This window comes from Lichenostomus cassidix, chromosome 23, assembly GCF_008360975.1.
Source record: "Lichenostomus cassidix isolate B80296 chromosome 23, HeHo_3.0, whole genome shotgun sequence".
NCBI classification, from domain to species: domain Eukaryota; kingdom Metazoa; phylum Chordata; class Aves; order Passeriformes; family Meliphagidae; genus Lichenostomus; species Lichenostomus cassidix.
This window is the reverse complement of record NC_139503.1, coordinates 130,771-149,116: the sequence shown is the minus strand read 5'-3', so window position 1 is coordinate 149,116 and position 18,346 is coordinate 130,771. Positions and strand designations below refer to the sequence as shown.

General features: G+C 46.6%; 2 protein-coding genes across 5 annotated transcripts in view; both read left to right on the top strand.

The window, feature by feature from the left end:
• PHACTR4 (phosphatase and actin regulator 4) overlaps window positions 1–18,346 on the top strand; it is a 59,827-nt gene that overhangs the window by 7,258 nt on the left and 34,223 nt on the right. For 3 of the 4 annotated variants that reach the window (XM_085081519.1, XM_085081521.1, XM_085081520.1), the window contains exon 2: window positions 10,431–10,477. In XM_085081519.1, coding sequence (XP_084937645.1) covers window positions 10,462–10,477 — 16 coding nt within the window. In that variant the 5' untranslated portion in view covers window positions 10,431–10,461. Of the gene's footprint in view, window positions 1–10,430; window positions 10,478–12,334; window positions 12,394–12,660; window positions 12,761–18,346 lie in introns of those variants that run through there. The other variant, XM_085081522.1, reaches the window with a different exon arrangement.
• SESN2 (sestrin 2) overlaps window positions 1–18,346 on the top strand; it is a 70,829-nt gene that overhangs the window by 20,390 nt on the left and 32,093 nt on the right. The gene's annotated exons all lie outside the window — the stretch shown is intronic.

The window sequence follows — 18,346 nt, the reverse complement described above, 5'->3', positions numbered from 1 at the left end:
TAGCCTCTGGGAAAATTAAACCTCTTTTAAATCCACTTTGTTCAGAGACTAGACTGGGGAACTGCTGGTAAGCCCTGCCATCTTCCTCCTGCTTTTCTGTGGGCTTGATTGGAATTGCAGTGCAGGGACACAGCTGGTCTAGAGGCATCAGGGCTTTGGTTTTAGGTGCTTTATCCAGTTGTGGCAAAATGGATTTGGAACCTGTTTGTTGTTCCTGTAAGGAGCGTGTGCAGCTTTAAGCATTGCCGAAACCAAGAGAACCCCTAAAACAATCAAGGCCAAAGGTAAGAAAAATGAAATGTTCATGGTAGCGGAAATGTCTAGATAAGCTGTTTTTCTGCATAATGCCACAGTTTTGGGGGGCTGGTAGTGGCTGAAATATCAGTGTGCTGGGTGCTGCTGTGCTTGCAAAGGTGTACCTTCATTTCAGGAGGCTGATTCATGACTCTGTGTGTTTAATCATAGTTTCTATAGCAGTGAAGTCTTTAACAAGCGGGTGGAGTTTGCTCTCAGTCCATTGTGGGTTTGCATGAATGTTGTGGCCGATTCATTCTTGTGTTTTGCTGTGCAGTCATTTCACAGGGGATAATATTGAAGGATAATTCTGCGTTTCTGGTGCATGTAATGAGTACTGAAACAGCTCTTTCGTTTTAATAGTATTACTGTTTTTAATATTATGGCATGAGCATTGCTTTTCCCTGTGATGTGTGGCTGCACTGCTGAGTAAATGCAGAGTAGGATTCGTTATGTTGATGTGAATGTTTATCTTACTGCCTTTTGATTATCATTTAAGATAATTTAACTTGTGATTGTAGATGACTTGAGTCTTCCCGTGCTCTCCACAAACCCTTCCCTCAGGGTCTGATATTATCTGTTGGCTCATAAGTTATTGGGACACTCTTTACAACTGTGGTTTAGTCCTGTTGTACTGAAAGCTCAAATTCTTCCATATTTCTAAGGTGGTTTTGCTGCAGGAAGCTATTGGAGCTTTCATCCTTAATGCCAACAGCAAGGGATTTGATTTGCATCCTCAAGATAACGTGGTCGGTAGTGGTTTTGTGTGGGTTTAGAGCTACATCACCTTGCTTTGGTGTCCTATAAAATATGTTGTGTTCTTGAACTTGGAGCAGAGCATTGATCCAGGAGAAGCACACTAGCTGTTGGGTCCTGCAGTGGGATGAGAGTCCTCTGGGATAGCTGACAGTGCTGCTGATGAGTTGGGCTTCAACAAAACCTCATCTGAAGCTGGTATTATGGTTGCTTTTGGGGAAGTGTGACAGTTTAATGTTTGCCTGCATTGTTCATCCCCCCTTCATCCTTACCCCCTTTTGAGTGTGAGCACTTTAAAGGCAAATAAAGCTTTCTCATCCAAAATTCTGGTTCTGGTGTGGCACGTGACTTGCTTGTGACAACTAGGCAGTTGAAACAGGAGTTTGTTAGGAATGGATTTGTTTCTCCATTAAATAGGAGGGGAACGTGTCCTTTGCCAAGAGTCTGTCGGAGATGTTGGCTGAAAATTGTTGAGCTTCACTTTCTGTGTATGGGGCTCAGCAGCAGCAGGCTGACTTTTCCCGTGTCCCTCAGGTGAATCATATGTGGGGTTTTAACCTGTTGTTTAAAATGGAGCACTAAAGCGTTTGGGAATGTGGTGCATGGGGACCTGGGGTGGAGGATGCCAGCACCGCTCAGCTCTGCGAGTGTTATTCCTGTCTCCTCCTCTGTGTTGAATCGCTCCTGTTTTATTGTGGGCATCCAGGGGAGTTGGAGATCAGAGAAGCTTTGCCTATTAGGCAGACTCTGTGCAGGTAAAGTGGTTTACTTTCCTGGTTTATTTGCCTTTTCTGTTAGCGTTGGAGCCAGGAACACTTTGCTTTCTGCTTTAGATTGTAGCAGTTTGGAGTGTGAGGTCTTCTAAATTCGATTTTGTGTAGCTTTCTCACAGTTGCAGGCTTGATCCTGGAATTTAGTGTCCCCACAAGGTCTGTCTTACAAAAAGAATTCTTTCTTGGGAGGCTATGTTTGTGCTGGCTGAGAGGAACCTAGCTGAGCTGCCTGTAATCACTGGGTTTGAAGTAGCCTTTGTGGGGTGAAATGTTTGCTGCCTTTCAGCAGAGTGCTTGTCAAATAGTCTCATTCACTCAGCTTTTTAACAGATGGGACAGATTTTTGTGAGCCTGGGCAACCACCACAATTGTTTTGCAAGGTGAGACATTTCTGTTTTGACGGGCAGGAGAATTAATAACAATGTGTGATTCATACCAGTGATGAGTCTGGTTTTGGATCAGATTTGGATTTTTTTTTTTTTTTTTTTTTTTTTTAAAGAAGGCTAAGCTGAAAGCCAAAAGATGGCAGAAGCAGTTCCTGAGCTGTTCTGATAGGATGAATTAATCTTGTGGATAGAGATCCCAGTACACTTGAGGAGACTGGGAGAATTGATTTTGGGCAATGTGATCACTGTCCTCAGAAACTCTTCCCCTTATCCTTGGGGTGTCAAGAGGGAGAGGGTGGCACCAGGGCAGAGCTGTGTGGATAAGGAGGGCTGTGCCAGCCCACAGCTCCTGCAGGGACAGGGAGCTGTGGGACCCCAGATCTGCCTTAGGTCTGCTGGGGCAATGATTAACCACAGCAGGAATCAGTCTTGTGGATAGCCAGTTCCTAATGGAAGCGTTCTGCAGATGGCCAGACTTGCTAAACAGCACAGAAACCACAAGCAGGGGAGCAGGGAAGGAGATGAGAGTGTTAGGCTCAGTGTGTGCTGCAGGAGCAGCCTCTTGCACTGATTTTGTCTTGGCAAAGGCAGTATCTGACTGAGTATTCAGTGGCAGTATCTGAGTGAGTCTCTGGTGGCCAGGCCTCCATTTGCCTAGAACAGCCCTGTTCCTGCTGCAAATCCAAGGCTACCCTGAATGCCAGCACACTTGAGGGATTACAGGGCAGGTCCTGCAGGAGTGAGCAAGGCAGAATTCAGGCTGCATTTTAGTGTTTTATTGTCTACTTTCAGGGCACTTCTTTTGCAAAGGGGTTATTTCCTTCCTGTAGTATTGCCCTGAATGCGAGCAGGGTGTGCAGGAAAGTGAAAATCTCTGGTGATGACTGAGCCATTGCATGTTAAATTTAATCATCTTGGGGGCATGTGGGGCAGGTGATGCATCCGTCAGATCTCAGGATGTGATCTGCCAGCAGAGGGATGTGATCTCCAAAAGCCAGAGAGTGCCTGTGTGTTTTAGCAGATTGCAATTTAATTGGGCTAGGAGCGAGTCTGAGCTGTTTTTGTGGCTGGAGTATTGCTGGTTTATGTCGTGATCCCTTAACAAAACAGCTCTGGTGGAGGCAGCCTCTGCCATTGGGCTTTGTGTCTCAGCAGCACAAAGGCTGTGCTAGAAGCGAAGCGGGTGTCTGCGTGCCTGGTGTGTCCATCTGTGCTTGCTGAGGGAGAGCTGGAATTTGGAAATGCTTTTAACTGTGTGGGGGGAGCAGGTGGCTTTTCTTCACAATGAACTGTTTATTCCGGTATAGATTTGGGCAGGGTTTTGTTGTTGTCTGTTGTTCCAAGAAGGTGGGAGGAATGAGGGGTAGAAAGCGTGGAACTGGTTGAACTGGAATTCCTGGGTAGTGCCTGCCCTTGGGTTATCATCAGCGAAGTCCTGCTTATTTCAAAACCAGGGGCTTTGGGATCTCTTGGTGTTTCAGGTCTTTGCTTCTAGGTATATCGGAGGAATTTAAGTATCGTTTTGTACCAAAGAACTCAAATAATCTTGTAAATATGAGTAAACAATCTTGGTTGTGACAGATATTCTGAGATTATGTAGGATAGGTAGTCACAGCCTGGTGATCGATCGACCTGGCTCAAACAGCATGGAGAGATAAGAGTGGTACCCTCCCTGTGGTGTTTGCAGTGGGAAAAGGAATAGAGGAGTGAGCAGGATCTATATTCACATCAGATTTTTTGAGCCTGTTTGGTGCTGGAAAGCCAGACTCAATGCCTTCCAAAACCCAGTCCTAGCCCTTGGCTGTGAGGACAGACTGTGGAGCCCTGTTTGGGGCTGCAGCTGTGTAAACACCCAAAAGTGCTGTAGCTGCTGAACAGGTCCTGTGTATTCACTCTATTTCCTTATTCTTCAACAACTGGTTGTGGCCCATGTGACAAACTGAGCTGGGTTCAAACCAGCTGTTTCTGCACCAAGCTGGTTTTGGCTAGGGTCAGCTGCTCCATGAGGTCTCTGGTGCCAGTGGAGAGGAGGGAGCTCAGCCTGTGGAACCACAGCTTTCATTGCCTTCTGCATGGGGGTATTTTGGGGTTCCAGTGCAGGTTGCTGTGCCTGCCAGCTCCTCACTTGGTGCCCTGGAACTGCTCTCTTGAGGAAGCTTCCGGGTTGAGCTGTTTCTCCAGTCTAGTTTTCATGTCAGACTAAGCTGAAAGAGCTGTGATGTGGAAGGGCTGTGCTGAGCTCCACGAGATCAGGGGGGTTTGTTATGGGGGGGTTTCAGGCCTGTTAATTTTTGTGGGGAGCCAGTTTTTTTCCACTGGCTGACAGAGATCATAGAATAATGGAATAGCCTGGATCAGAAGGAACCTTAAAGATGGCTGCACTAAGCACTGTCCCCAGGTAATCAGAGATTCTTTGCTGGTCAGTAGCAGAGCAGCAGCAATGGGGGGGTCTGCAGTCCCACTCCAGTGTTCTACACAAGCATGCCCGTGAGTATTTTTAAGGTTTACTTTGTGCAGGTGTTGGAAAAAGCCACTCACCTTCCCTGTGGTGCAGCCCCAGAGGATTCATCTCCCCTCCCTTTCCAGTTCCTCTCTGGTAATGTTATATTACTGTGCCACCCACAGGCAGCTACTGAGCTGCTGGAAAACATTTGCTGTTTGCATGGGGAGCCAGTTATCAAATGTTAAATCTGTGACAAAAAGCCACTGGTCTCATTGACTGTAATATCAACTGTATTGAGGTTTTCAATCCTGGTTATTCCAGTTTTCTATTTAAATTGCACATAGAGTTGTTATACTATTGTCTGATTTTTTTCACTTTTTCCACATAAACCCATTCGTTGTGCTAACCAGCTGCTCCAAGCTATTGCTTCCCAACAAGTGCAGAAATGCCTAAAGTGTTGGGATCCTTGGAAAGAGAAGGAAACTGTTGGACTGTTAATTACTAGTGCACCCTGTTAATTGACATGTTGCCAGATTAGGCTGCAGAACAACTGGGTTTAATCTTTGTGGTTTTATTGAGGGGGAATATTCTGATTTCCCTCCAATTGACCTCTCCACTGCTCAGTGTGTTATTTGTGCAGAACAAACTGGGTCAACCAAGGCTGCTCTGAGGATTTTGAAATGAGCATTTGCAGTTCCAGCAATCTGCAGAAACCAGCAGATGATGTTCAAACCATATAACTGAAGGACGTGAGCAAACCAAGATTTTTAGGTGGAGCTCATTTGTTTTTAAATGAAATCAGAGGAACAGATGAGCTTTTTGGCATCCACTGACCTGAAAAAGGGCTGTTGCATCTCTTCGCCTTTTTACCATTCTGTCCAGCAGGGGGTTAATTATTATACCTTTACACCTTGTCTTGTAGTCTGTACTAGAGCATTTGGCATGGTTGATCTGTTCAGATTTTTTAAGAATTTCCTTTGTAATATTTAAACTCCAGTTGTGCACCTGTGCTGTAATCTGTCCCTTGGGAGAACAGTTTGGTGCTGTTGAGTTATTCTGCTTTGTAGAACAGAATTTTAATATTGTTTATCATGCTCTTAATCTCACTGCTGGCAGATAAAATTAGTTTCTTTAGCCCTTCCCCTGAGGACCTGATGGGTCTTTATGGCAAAAAGACCCATAGCATTAGATGGATTTGTCTCAGCTTGTCAAAAAAAAATCTGCTCATCTGTCTTCCTGGAAGGAGTAATTAATTGATTGGTGAGAGGATAAAATGTTGATTTTATTTTTGAAATTGCATTTATAAAAAGGCATGGGCAGTCAGATCCCTGGGGCAGTCGGGGAGGGTTTGTGAGTCTGGCCCTTGAGAAATATTTGCAGCTGGGGAGAGTCCTGATGACTTGGATCAACCATTCGAGTGGAGTTTGACAAACCAGGGAGGAAGACTCAGGACATTCTCTATGTGATGAAGAGTAAGCATCTCTGTGCCTGACCTCCATCTACCAGCTGGCCTTACTCCTGGTGTCTACTTTTTCTTGTTACAATGGTGAGCTCTTGTGGGGCAGCATTAACCCCTTGCTGGGCTCTTGTCATCTGTCCCAGTGGGAACCGTCTGGGGATTTGGCCTTCTGGGTGCTGCTGTAGTAATGTCATTTTTTAAAGTGGTGCAAAACAAAGGGCTGAAGAGGCATAATGAGTGATAATATAATATGATATGATGATATAATATGATACGATGATATAATATGATACGATGATATGATATGATATGATATAATATGATATAATATGATATGATATGATAAAATATGAGATGATATGATATGATGAGATGATATGATATGATGAGATGATATGATATAATATAAATGCTTGTTCATTGGCTGTTACTAGGACTGTATTAGGTCAAAATGAATAATCATCTGGGAGTTGTCAGGTGAGCTTGTTTAATTTCATGGGTCATAGTCTGTATTAATGCAGGACCATGTTCCTCAAGCTATGGGTGTATGTTAACCCTTCCCTTTCCCTCCAGCTGATGGATGTAGTTCCAAACTGTTATAAGAACATCCTTTCTCTCCCCTACATGTTTTTTTTTTCCAAGACAGCCTTGGCTTTTGTGTCTCATTACACTAAAAGCCCTGTAGTAGCTGCCCAGCTACTGTCGTGTCCCTCTCTGGAATGGTGATTTAGAGCTGAGCCAGCAGGGAAACTGCCTTTCCATGCCTAAGGCAAGCCTGTTGGCAGCCACTGTGGAGAAGTAATGTGCCACTTCTACTTGGAAGAGTTGTCAGTTTTCTAGTTTAGTTGGGAAAAACAACCAACATTGGCTTAGGTTTTAGCTGGACTTCTGGAAGCATGCCATAGTCTTTTGAAGGAAGCTGTTCGTGTTACTGGAGGAGATGAGTGGGGAGGACAGAGGGATCCAGCTAATGAGCTTCACTCTGAAGGAAGCTGAATGCTTAACGCTCCAGAGGTCTGGGTAAGGATTGCTGAAAATAAGAATGTGAGGAAGGGAGGAAGCTCATAATCAGTAAAGCTCATGGATGTGGATTGCCCAAGGCTGGAAAAAACAGTGCCACCTTGATGTGCAGCTTCGTGGTGGTTTGAGCTGGGGCTGTTGAGGTCCTGTCTTTCCCAGCCCCCTCCTCTGGACATGCTTGGTGTGCATCTGGGTCAGCTTTGACTGTTCCCAGAGCGGCTGGATTGGTGCTGGTGCTAGGAATGGGTGGGAAGGCATGGGAAGAGGTCCAAGATCTGGAATTGGGCCAGTTTGTGTTGCTGTGGGAGGATGTAACAGCGCTGAGCACATAGGCAGAGCTGCAAAAGACAAAATTCCCTGTGCAGCAGGGAGTGTGTTAAGACTGAAGAAATAGAGTGGAAAACTGTGGAAAATGCTCCAGCATGGCTGTGAAGCAGTCATTTTCTATTGTGTGTGGATTAGCTGCTTAGCTGGAAAAAAGCCATCACCTTGCTGCCAGGAGTTCAGAGCCGGGTCAATGGAACAGGAATATATTCTTAAAGTGGTACAAAGAGCTGGGGAAAATACTGTAAAGTGTTTGAAGTCTTGAGGCAGACAAAGACCATGGTTCTGCTGCTGTGATTGCCAGAGTAGTGGAGGGGCAGGGGAGTGTCCTGAGCGCTGAAAGTTGCTGAGCTGTGCCGACAACAGGGCTCTCTGGAAACACAGGAATTTCACACAGCTGTCAGACCCAGGGAATGTGGGAGCACTCAGAGGACATGAATATTCAGAGGAGCTGTGGCATGTCATGCTAGAGGAAATGAAAAATCCGAATTTTCTCAGGATTAGGTATCTGGGAAACCTGTGACAGGAGGGGATAAAAGTAAATTTCTGTTCTGTGGGGCAGGTTATCTCAAAGCACCCATTCCTGAATACAGCTTTCCAATTAGCCAGTCCTAGTTAATACTGGCAGCAGGATCTGCAGTGCTTAATCCATTTCTTTGGTGGGAAGTGCCTGTTTCTTCGTTCAGGCAGAGCTGTGTGCTCCTGCTTTGGCGCCCTGTGGCAATGCTGCAGGAGTGCAGACTTTGCTCCTTCTTCCTCTACCCTAGCATCACCTTTTTCTCCCCAGTTCCCCCAGTTATGTTTGTTCTCTTAATAACCAGATATTGTGGATTTAGTGTTCTGCTCAGAAATATCCTCCCAGCACAGACTGAGGTGCTTCCAGCCACGCTGTCAGGAGTTGACAGATGTCTCTAGTGTGCACGGTGAGTGTCCAGCAGCAATGGACTGCCAGGATTAGTATTCCAGGCACAACTGTGCCCCTTGCAGTATGCAAAGCTCAGCACAGCCTGTGCAGGAGTGCCCTTGAAAGCCAACTTAAACCCAATTCCCTGGTGGCTCTGGGGGAGTGGGAGTACTGCTGTCTTCTGTGCTGAGGTTCAAGTAGGCTTTGAGGTGGCTGTTTCTGTTTCCCTTCTGCTTTCCCTTCCCAGAAGAGTTTGATGAAAGGGCAGGCAGGGATGGTGGCTCTACCACCTCCAGTGGGGAGCATTCCCTGACAGGAGATTGGAGCCAGATGAGGGTCAGGCTCTGCTCCCAGGGAGCAAGGCACAGGACAAGAGGAAACAGCCTGAAGTTGTGCCAGGAGAGGTTTAGGTTCAATATCAGAGAGAACTTCTTCACCAAAAGGGTGGTCAAGCCTTGGCACAGTCTGCTTAGAGCAGTGTTGGACTCGCCATTCCTAGAAACGTTTGAAAACTTGTGGATGTGGCACTTGGGGACATGGGTTAGTGGTTGCCTTGGCAGTGCTGTGTTAATGGTCAGACTCAATCATCTTAGAGGGTTTTTCCAGTCTAAATGATTCTGCAGTTCACTCATTCGTTCAAGTTCTCACAAATAGAGTCCTTGATGAGGCACATGGATGCACCAAACCATGCATCCAAAATGCATGTGAAAGCTGTATTTTAACAGTGTTAATGGATTAGGCTGTAGGGACTCTCAGGATGTTTCCTAAGCGACTCACAGCCATCTGCCTCCAAAATCAAGACCTTCCAATGTTCTTGACTGGCTCACTTGCTGCCCAGAAGCCTGTGCAGATTCTTGTTCTCTCTTCTAAGCTGTTTATAAAGCTTTGATCACTAATGAAGTTTTGAGGGTTTAATGGCTCTGTTGCCATTAAACCTGGCTTTGTTGCCATTCTCCAGGTGAGGTCTCCCTCACCTCCCATTCCAAGAACATCACTGCAATGGAATTCGAGCTGCAGCAGAGAGAACTAGCCTGGAGCATGGTTGTCTGATCCAAAGAAGCATTTTCCCCACGCAGCTGAGCAAAGCAAATCTGAAAAGCCCCACTGGGCAGAGCTTCCATGGATGGTGTGCTGCGGTTGTCTCCGCTGACACTGCAGCCCTGGGATGCTCCAGTGCTCTTGAACAAGCTGAGCACATGCAGCAGAGTCAGCAAGTTGTCACATGAGGATGATCAGCTGATCTGATGTTGAATTAAAGCCACCAAACTGTGCTTTGCTGCTGGGAGTGAGGATATGAGTAGGCCTGGGCTTTACGGGGAAGAAGTTAGGCTGAAGTGGGCTGTGGATAAAGGCTGGCTTTGACTCCTTGGCACTGGAGCAATCTTATTTTGTAGTTCTTCCCCAGTCACCCCATGCTGTTCTGCTGACATGTCCAGTTGAGGTTGTCTTAAGTTTGAACTGCAAGATTTTGAGGGCAGAACCTCCCTCTTTCTAAATTACTGAGCCTGTTTTTACTGTCCTACGGAATCTGTCAAAATCAAGATGTGATTTCCCAAAACTTAGTTCCCCTTGCACCTCATTTCAGAACTTTCTCCAGAGAAAAACTGGCTTTGCTACTAAAATCCTGGTTCCTTATTTTTTTTGTCTTCTCCCCCCACCCCGTGTTCAGAAGTGCCTTGATGCTGTGTGACATCTGAAATACTTCCTGTGCATGTGCTATGCTGCCTTTGCTAGATAAGCAGTAGCCTTTTACAGCAGACACATCCCTTCCTGAAGAGGCAGATGGGGAATGTTTTCCCTGGGAACAAATATTGCTGCTTTGTAATTATGGCACCTTAATTTTGTTTCTCTTTTCTTTCCATCACGGTGTATGTGTGCTTAGAGTCTTCTGATGTCTTCAAAGAGGGGTGACAAGGCCACACTCTTCCTAGTTTGGGGCAGGATTTCTGCTCTAGGCTTCGCTGTTTTTGTGTAGGCTGAGAAGAGCTGATGGAGAAATGAAACTAAATTTGAGCTTTTTTCACACTTGGAATTTTAATTTGCGTGTTGACTTTGTTTCCTGTTTTTGTAGGAATTGCTCTGGACACTAGTGTGAAAGAAGAATGGAAGAGAACGCTGGTGAGTACAGTCTTAGATATCTTGCCACAGATTATGGATCTGACCTGTCCTCCTTGGTTAGGCATCATAAAGAACCTGATTACTTTAAACTTGATGTCTTCATTTCAAGTGTACAAGGTGATTAGAAAATAATGTAGTTTGGCAGATGCGTCAGATGCACTTGTATTGTGGTGTGGACCAGATCTGATTGAAACTCTGTACATCTGGAAGATATTCTTTGGAATCTCCCATCTGTCAAACCTGGAATACGAGTATCTTGGCTATCCCAAGCTCTTGAAAACAAGTGACATCCCCTTTCTTAATAGGGAAGAGGCCAGAAGAAATGAGCTGGTTTGAACAAGGCACATGGCAAAGCATAAAGGAGGATCAGCTCCTGGTTGCTCCTGACTTGTCATTCTGTATTTATTCCTTTAGGCTGCTCTGTCTTGCAGAAGATACAGGATTTTTTTTAAATTATTTTTTTTAAAATTAAAATTTAAATCTCTTACTTTAGGCAGTGTGTACTGTTTGCCCTGAAGCAGGCCAGTTCATCGCTGGTAGATTTAACTGATGCAAGGATATGGTTGTAACTAAAACTCAGAGATTTCTGGCTTAGAGATTGTCTTGAATAGCTTTTCCATCTGTTTGCCTAAAATGGCTACAAGAAAGGAGTTAAATGCCCATTTTTCTCCTACCATTGACATGAGATTTGCATGAAGGCTCTTGCCTGCAATGTGGGAAACCATTGCAGCATATTGACCTCACATCTTCTGGACTGTGATATTTCAGTTGGTGACTTCTAACTCATAAATACTATTTCTAGGTTATTCTATGCAGTCAGGTGATGCTATCCTGAAAAATTCAGGAATGAGTGTACTTGTCAGCAGGGCAGCGTGCTTGGTAAGGCAGATGAAGGCCAGTTTTTGGCTTCGTACAGAGCTGGTGTGTTGGAGCCCTGAGGCCTGGTTGGACCATCTGTGAGCCAAGAGTTCCTGCATAAAAACATAATGTGCTTGTAGTCCTGGTGGCAAAAACTGCTGTGCCCTCTCATTGTCAGGCTGTAAGGTGCACATTTAATCTGTGGTGATTGCTTTCCCTTCTGATTTGCTTGTAGCAAACTAATTCCAAATGACTTCTGGAGGAGGTGAATGGTGATGTGAGTATGGCACTGGCAGCTGAGGCTGGAGCAGTGGCTGTGGAAGTGACAGCTCCTAGTCAGTCCTGGGAAAGAGCACAGCACAGCAGGGCCATTTTTCGATCTGTAAAGCTTGAATTACTGGGATGGCTTTGAACAACATCAAGGCCATGTTGACTGAGGCTCTGAGCAGCCTGGTCTAGTCAAAGGTGTCCCTGCCCACAGCAGTGTATGGAACAAGATATTCAAGGTCCTTTCCATCCCAAACCATTCTGTGATTCTGTGGTCATTGTGCTCTGCTTATTCACCAGGATTCAGCCTGTGCTGGGACTGCCATCAGCCAGCTGTGTTCACATCATAAACCTTTGTGTCCCTTTTTTCGTGCAGTTGAGCCCCAGTTTTTGGGCTGATCAGTCAGACACATGGCTGGAGCCTGTGGAGGTTTCTGAGAGCCCCTGATTTGAGCAGTGCTGGTGGCCTGGGGTGTGAAAAGCTGTATGTTCTGTTTGCGTTTTGCCAGCTGAAGTAAAGTTACCTCCCCTTTCCCTCTGAACAACTCAAGCAGTGTCAGTTTAGGTTAGAGTATCCGTACTGGATCTTTGCATGGACAGACACCCCCGTGGCTGGTTGTGAAGCTTTATGTGTTACCTCCTTAGTGCTGGGAGTCAAGAGCCCTATATTAAAGACAGAATAAACAGATGGATCTTTTATTATAATTTCCTTAAAATTCCTTTGCTTTTAAGGATATTGATTCTCCAAGTGCTGCTAAGCTCAGGACTCCTGGGTTGATCCCAGAGATGAGGTAAGATGAAGCTGAGCAGAAGTCCAAGTCCGTGCCCTTTGTTCCTTCCAGGCCTGGCGCTTTGGATGCATTGCTGTCCTTCCCTGGTTCACTCACAGTGCTGCATGGCTGGTGCTTGTTTGAGCTGGTGTGCTTGGAATGGCCACTGGGAATGCACAGGGAAGCATAAATCCTTTTGAGCTGAGGGCTTCACTAGCTGTGGGTGGGGGAACCTTCCTTGGCTGACTGCCCTGGCTAATTAAAAATGAAATTTGCTTTTGTCTTCAGATTTTAATTCATGCTCATCCCTGAGGATGAGTGGAAGCCAGTTCTCCATGCAGCTGCAGTGAAGTTTCAGAGCTTGTCTGTACATGGTATTTTAGAACAGGTATGCAGCTTAAAATTTGCTCGTAACCCTACCCTGAGTTGTTTAACTATAGAGAAGAAGACACAGAGGCTACTGGCAAACCTTGGGGCACGGCCTTGAGCAAGTGACTGTTGCCACATGTGGCCTTAAACTGAAGGAGGGTGGGTTTGGATTGGACGTTAGGAAGAAATTCTTCCCTGTGAGGGACGTGATGGAGTGGAATAGATTTCCCATTGAAGCTGTGGCTGCCCCATTGCTGGAAGTGTTCCAGGCCAATTTGGATTGGGCTTGGAGCAATCTGGTCTAGTGGAAGGTGTCCCTGCCCATGGCATGGGGTGGAATTGGATGAGCTTTAAGGTCCCTTCCAACCCAAACCATTCTGGGATTCTGTGATTTTACATCAGCTCTCTGCAGTAACTGGTGGGGGGGGGGCGGGCAGTGTCATAGTCAGGGCACCCTCAAGTGGCTTTGTTTGCCACTAATGCTGCACTTGAAACTGAATTCCTTCCTTGTAGGCTGTGCCTGTGTCACTGGCATTGGCCTTAGAAATGTACAGAGTGCTCAGGTTGCAGTGACTTGAAGATGGAGGAAGTTCTGAAGTTGGGGAACCTGCACTGTTCTGTGAGCAGCTGAGAGGTGGTGCTGGTGTTACATTGGGGCAGCCCTGTGTGGCTCCTGCTGGAGGGACAGCGCTGCCCCCAGGGAGCCGGCAGGTCCGGGACCGGTGGGAGGATGGCAGTTAGGGAGGGGAATAAATGAAATCTAAATATACACATGCTGCTAGGCCAAGCTTTGTCAAGGTCCCACCTACGCAAGAAATCTGTTGAAGGGAAATGTCTCTGGTACACCTTCCCTCTCTTCAGATCCTTCCTGTGGTGCGGGTGAAGGATCACACTATTTTTGGAATATGTTTTTGCTGTTCCGTCTACAGGCTGTGCTGTCGCTGCCCAGACCCCCTCCCAAAGACCACTCACCCACCTTACCATGATGTGAGCTAGGTTTGGGCCTTTCTTTTTTGTCAAGGGATTGTGTTCTATCTAGTATTTCATTTGTCTGTAAGTCTGTGAGATTTAAAAAGCAAAATATTGAAGTGGAAGCTTTGTACTTGGCAGGGCAAGTCTTACCTTATGCCCATGGCTCCTTGAAGGCTCTGCTTCCATGTTGGATCGACCTAACGTGGGGGCAGACCTGCAGTTCACTTGCCCAGTAATGAGCAATCATTAATGAACAGGTTCAGAGGGAGCATGGAATGCCTTTTCATGGAAAGTGTTTGCTGTTGGGTCCTTTGACCTCCTGTACTTTGTGCTCTGTTGACAGTTTCTGCCTATGCTTACACACTTCCTCTACAGGTATTGGGATATGAGCCTTTAAGTTCCTAAAAGGTCTAAATCTCCATGCGACAACTGTGAAACATTTGGGGAAACTAGTGAAGTCGCCTTTGCACACATAGGCTGTTACCCAAAGCTACTTGTTTAGAAAGCTCTTGAAATACTAAGTTTATGGGTCTTAAGTGTAAGAATCTTCTGCAGCTACTGCTTTATTGCATGCTGGCTTTCATCCCCTTTGACTTTCATCCCTTTCTCTCCTGCTATGCTACTTTTTTCCAATTCTTCTCCTACTACAAATAGGAAATACTCTTCAAGTCCTTCACGTTTGTGCAAACAAAGAAGTAATTTGTGTTAGCATCTAAGCTGACTCCTGGGTTACATGCCTCAGAAAGAAACCAGTGTGATATGAGTCTGCTACTTCTGGAGACTTGGGCTCCAGATACAATCTGAGTGGAAGAAAAGGCTGAACATGTGAGTACCTTTTTCCCAGCAGGATGCATGGCTGGCTGCCTGATTCCAATCTTTATCTCCAAAAATCAAAGCTGTACCTTCAGATGCTCAGAGATTCGGAACCATTATAAAATCATGAAATGGTCTGGGTTGGGGGGGACTGAAAGCGCATCCCATTCCACCCCCTGCCATGGGCAGGGACACCTTCCACTAGACCAGGTTTCTTCAAGCCCTGTCCAGCCTGGCCTTGAACACTTTCAGGGATGGGGCAGTCACAGCTCCTCTGGGCAACATGTGCCAGGGCCCCTCCGCACCCTCATGGGGATTCCCAATATCCCATCCCTCTGGCAGTGGGAAGCGACTCCCTCTTGTTCTGTCACTCCAGGCTCTTGTCCCCAGTCCCTCTCTGGCTCTCCTGCAGTCCCTTTAGACAGTGGAAGGGGCTCTAAGGTCTCAGGTTAAGCCAGACTGCTGGAACTGGCAGTCAGTGCCAGCAGTGTGTGCTGGGTTTGATGTGCAGTCAGAGCACTGTGCGTTTGGGAGCTTTCCTGTCACCGGCTTTGCTGTCTGCTGGAGAAGAGCAGTTGCTGCTAAGTAGCCAATGGAAATCTCTTCATAATGCCTGTTCCAGAACAAAAGAATGGGTTTTTCTTCTAGGAAGACACAGATGCTGTGATTCCCCTCAGATCTTGCATGTTGTGTGTGCAGCCGTTGTGTGTGCAGCTCTTTGCAATACTGCAGAAGAACCAAAGTGGCTAAAGTGCCTGAGATCAAATCTTTAATTACGGTTGACGTGTGCTAATTTGCAAGCAGGCAGAAAGGCAAATTCCTGCTGTTCCTTAGGCAGGTTACCAGAGGGTGGAACTGATCTCAGCGGAGAGCATTTGACTTTTAAACAAGGTGCAGCATAGAGCATTTCCTTACCTACCTGAAAGCATTACTGTAAATAAGTCCAGTGCACTTGACAAGTTAGCAAAATACTTCGGGGCATTATCCTGACAGCTTTTTGTTCTTAAATTTGTTCTAGTTCTTAGTGTAATTAATGTCTTGAGTGCTGTCAGGGTGCTTGGGGCACTGGATAGCATGTCAGTGCTGTTTTTCTGCCCGCTGTATTTGCAAATGATTCAGCTTAGCCATCCATCTTGCTAGTATGGCATTTCTGAAAATGAATACCCAATAATTTCCCTCCTGAACAACTTGAGGAGGTGTCTGAACTCTTGCTGCCTTTCCCTCCTGTGCTACGAGCCAAGTGTTTTACAGAGATTATTTGCTGACCTGCTAGAGACCTTGTAATGCTGTGACACCCATTTCAAGTGACTTTTGAAGCTGTTGTGGTATGTGGTCTTGCAGTTTGTACCCATATCTCTGCCTGGGGGAAAGCAGACGTTAATTCTGCTGGTTTTGTGTTTTCCTGGATCAGCTGTGCATGTGCTGGGATGGAGATGCTTTGACCCCCAGGCATGTTGGAGCAACATAGTGGCAAGGGTTGATGTTGAGTGAGAAATGTCGCGTTCACTGAAGTGCTTCATGATGAAATTGAACAATTTTATACCTCGTGTGAACAGATAAGACCTTGTAGAACATCCTACAATCCTCCGGGTAATTCAAGACGACTCGCTCTGAAACAGTGATTGTGGAGTTCCTGTGGCTCAATAAGTAGGGCAGTAGATTTCCAATTTCTAATTTTCATTTTTAACTTCTTGGACCTTAAATTCACCTTGCTCCTGGAACATTGCCTGTAAATTTTGTCCAGGGATTTTAGAAGCTGATTTTATTGGGGTTGGGAGTAGAAGAGGAGCCTGCCTGGAGCCAGAGGCAAGCAGGTTTAGTATAAATGAAGGTGGTGGTGGTGGGGGGGTTATTACTGTTTCTTCACACAGCACCAATGTGTCCGGGCTGAGTGGCAAACCTGGCCTTTTAAAAACAAAATACTGAATGTTCTCATTGTGTTGCTTCCTTTGTGAGCTGTAAATAGTGTTACCTGAGCTGTTGGCTGGACAAAGCTACTCCCAGGCCCTCAGGGTGGTCCTGAGCTGCAGTCCCAGTGTGAACACTTGTATGTTGTCACTGCTGACATCACCACTTTATCTGCTTGGTTGTCCTTTGTCTTGGAAAGGAGCCCTGTCTCTGATTGCTGAAGGTGTCTTTTTGTCTCCTGAAAGAAACAAGGAACCAGAGATACGAGGTGGCTTTTTTACAGGTTGGACCCATCCAGCTGTGATGGGATGAGTGGATAACCGTGACTTAGGGAGAGCGTGGCTCTTCAACCCGGCTGGGGTTTGTATCATTTTGTGAAGCAGAGATTTGAAGATTTCAAAAGGATTTACTATCTGGGTTATGATAAATTTGTATTCTCTTGCACATGAAGAATAACATTTACAGGAGTTGCTAAATTCCCATGTACAGATCTGCTCAGCCTGAGGGTGCTCAGGCTATGCAGGTTCTGAGCTGAGCTTTGCGGATTCAGGCTCTGCCATGGATCCTGGTGCCTATTAGAGCTAGTCTTAAGGCTCGGTAAGGTAGAGCTTTGTACACTGGTGTAACTCAGCTTCATTACCATAGAATCATTCATTACCATAGAATCACAGAATCCTTAAAGTTGGAAAAGCCCACTAAGATACTCAAGTCTAGCCATTCCCCCAGCACTCCCAAGGCCACTACTAACCCTTGTCCCCAGGGCTTTTAAATCCCTGCAGGGATGGGGACTCCATCACTGCCCTGGGCAGCCTGTGTCAGGGACTGACACCCCTTTGATGAAGAATTTTCCCCAAAATCCAATCTACACCTTCCCTGGCACAACTTGAGGCTCTTTCCTTCTGTCCTGTCCCTTGTTCCCTGTGAGCAGAGCCCGACCCCCCCACCTGGCTGCACCCTCCTGTCAGGGAGTTGGAGAGATTGAAAAGGTCCCCCCGACCCTCCTTTTCTCCAGGCTGAGCACTCCAGCTCCCTCAGCCGCTCCTGGTGCTCCAGACCCTTCTTCAGGGTCGTTTCCCGTCTATGGACACTCCATGTCCGAGGTTCGGCCCCGGAGCCACCGAGGAGCGCGAGGGGCCGTCGAGCTGCGTTCTGGCCGCCAGAGGGCGCGCGGGACCAGCCCAAGGGGGGCTGCAGGAGAGCTGGAGAGGGATTTGGGACAAGGGGGAATGGCTTCCCACTGCCAGAGGGCAGGGTTAGGTGAGATATTGGGAGGAAATTCTTCCCTGTGAGGGTGGTGAGGCCCTGGCAGAGTTTGCCCAGAGAAGCTGTGACTGCTCCATCCCTGCAAGTGTTCAAGGCCAGGGTGGATGGGGCTTGGAGCAACCTGGTCTAGTGGACCATGACAGGGGGTGAAATTAGATGAATTTTAAGGTCCCTTCAAACCATTCTATAATTGTGTGAATTGCATTTGGGTAGGAGATTTCCCTCCCTCCCCTTTTTGAGGAGGGTGAAAGAGACAAGCATAAGGGTGCAGCCCGGCAGTAGCTGTGGACATTGGCTTTTGTAGGCAGTGCAGTGGGGTCTGATTTGGCACCATGTCAGGCTTAGTGCCAGCATAACACTGGCCTAATTGGTGTAGCATAGCCTCCTGCTGCACATGAAAGGTAGAATGTAATAGTGTTCTGCACTTCATGAAAAAATCCCCTATAAAAACATGTCCCTGTTCCTGTGCTCTGTTCCCACATGGGGTCAGAAGCAGCTCTGTGTACCGTTTGGTTTGTGTGCTTTCCCTTTCCCAGTCCTGCTGCACTAAGGGACTCATTTCCAAGGCAAGGTGAGCAGCAAGTCATGGCTTGGAAACGAAAATCACTCCTGGAGGCTGGCCGTAGCTCTGCTCTCAGAGAGCAGATCC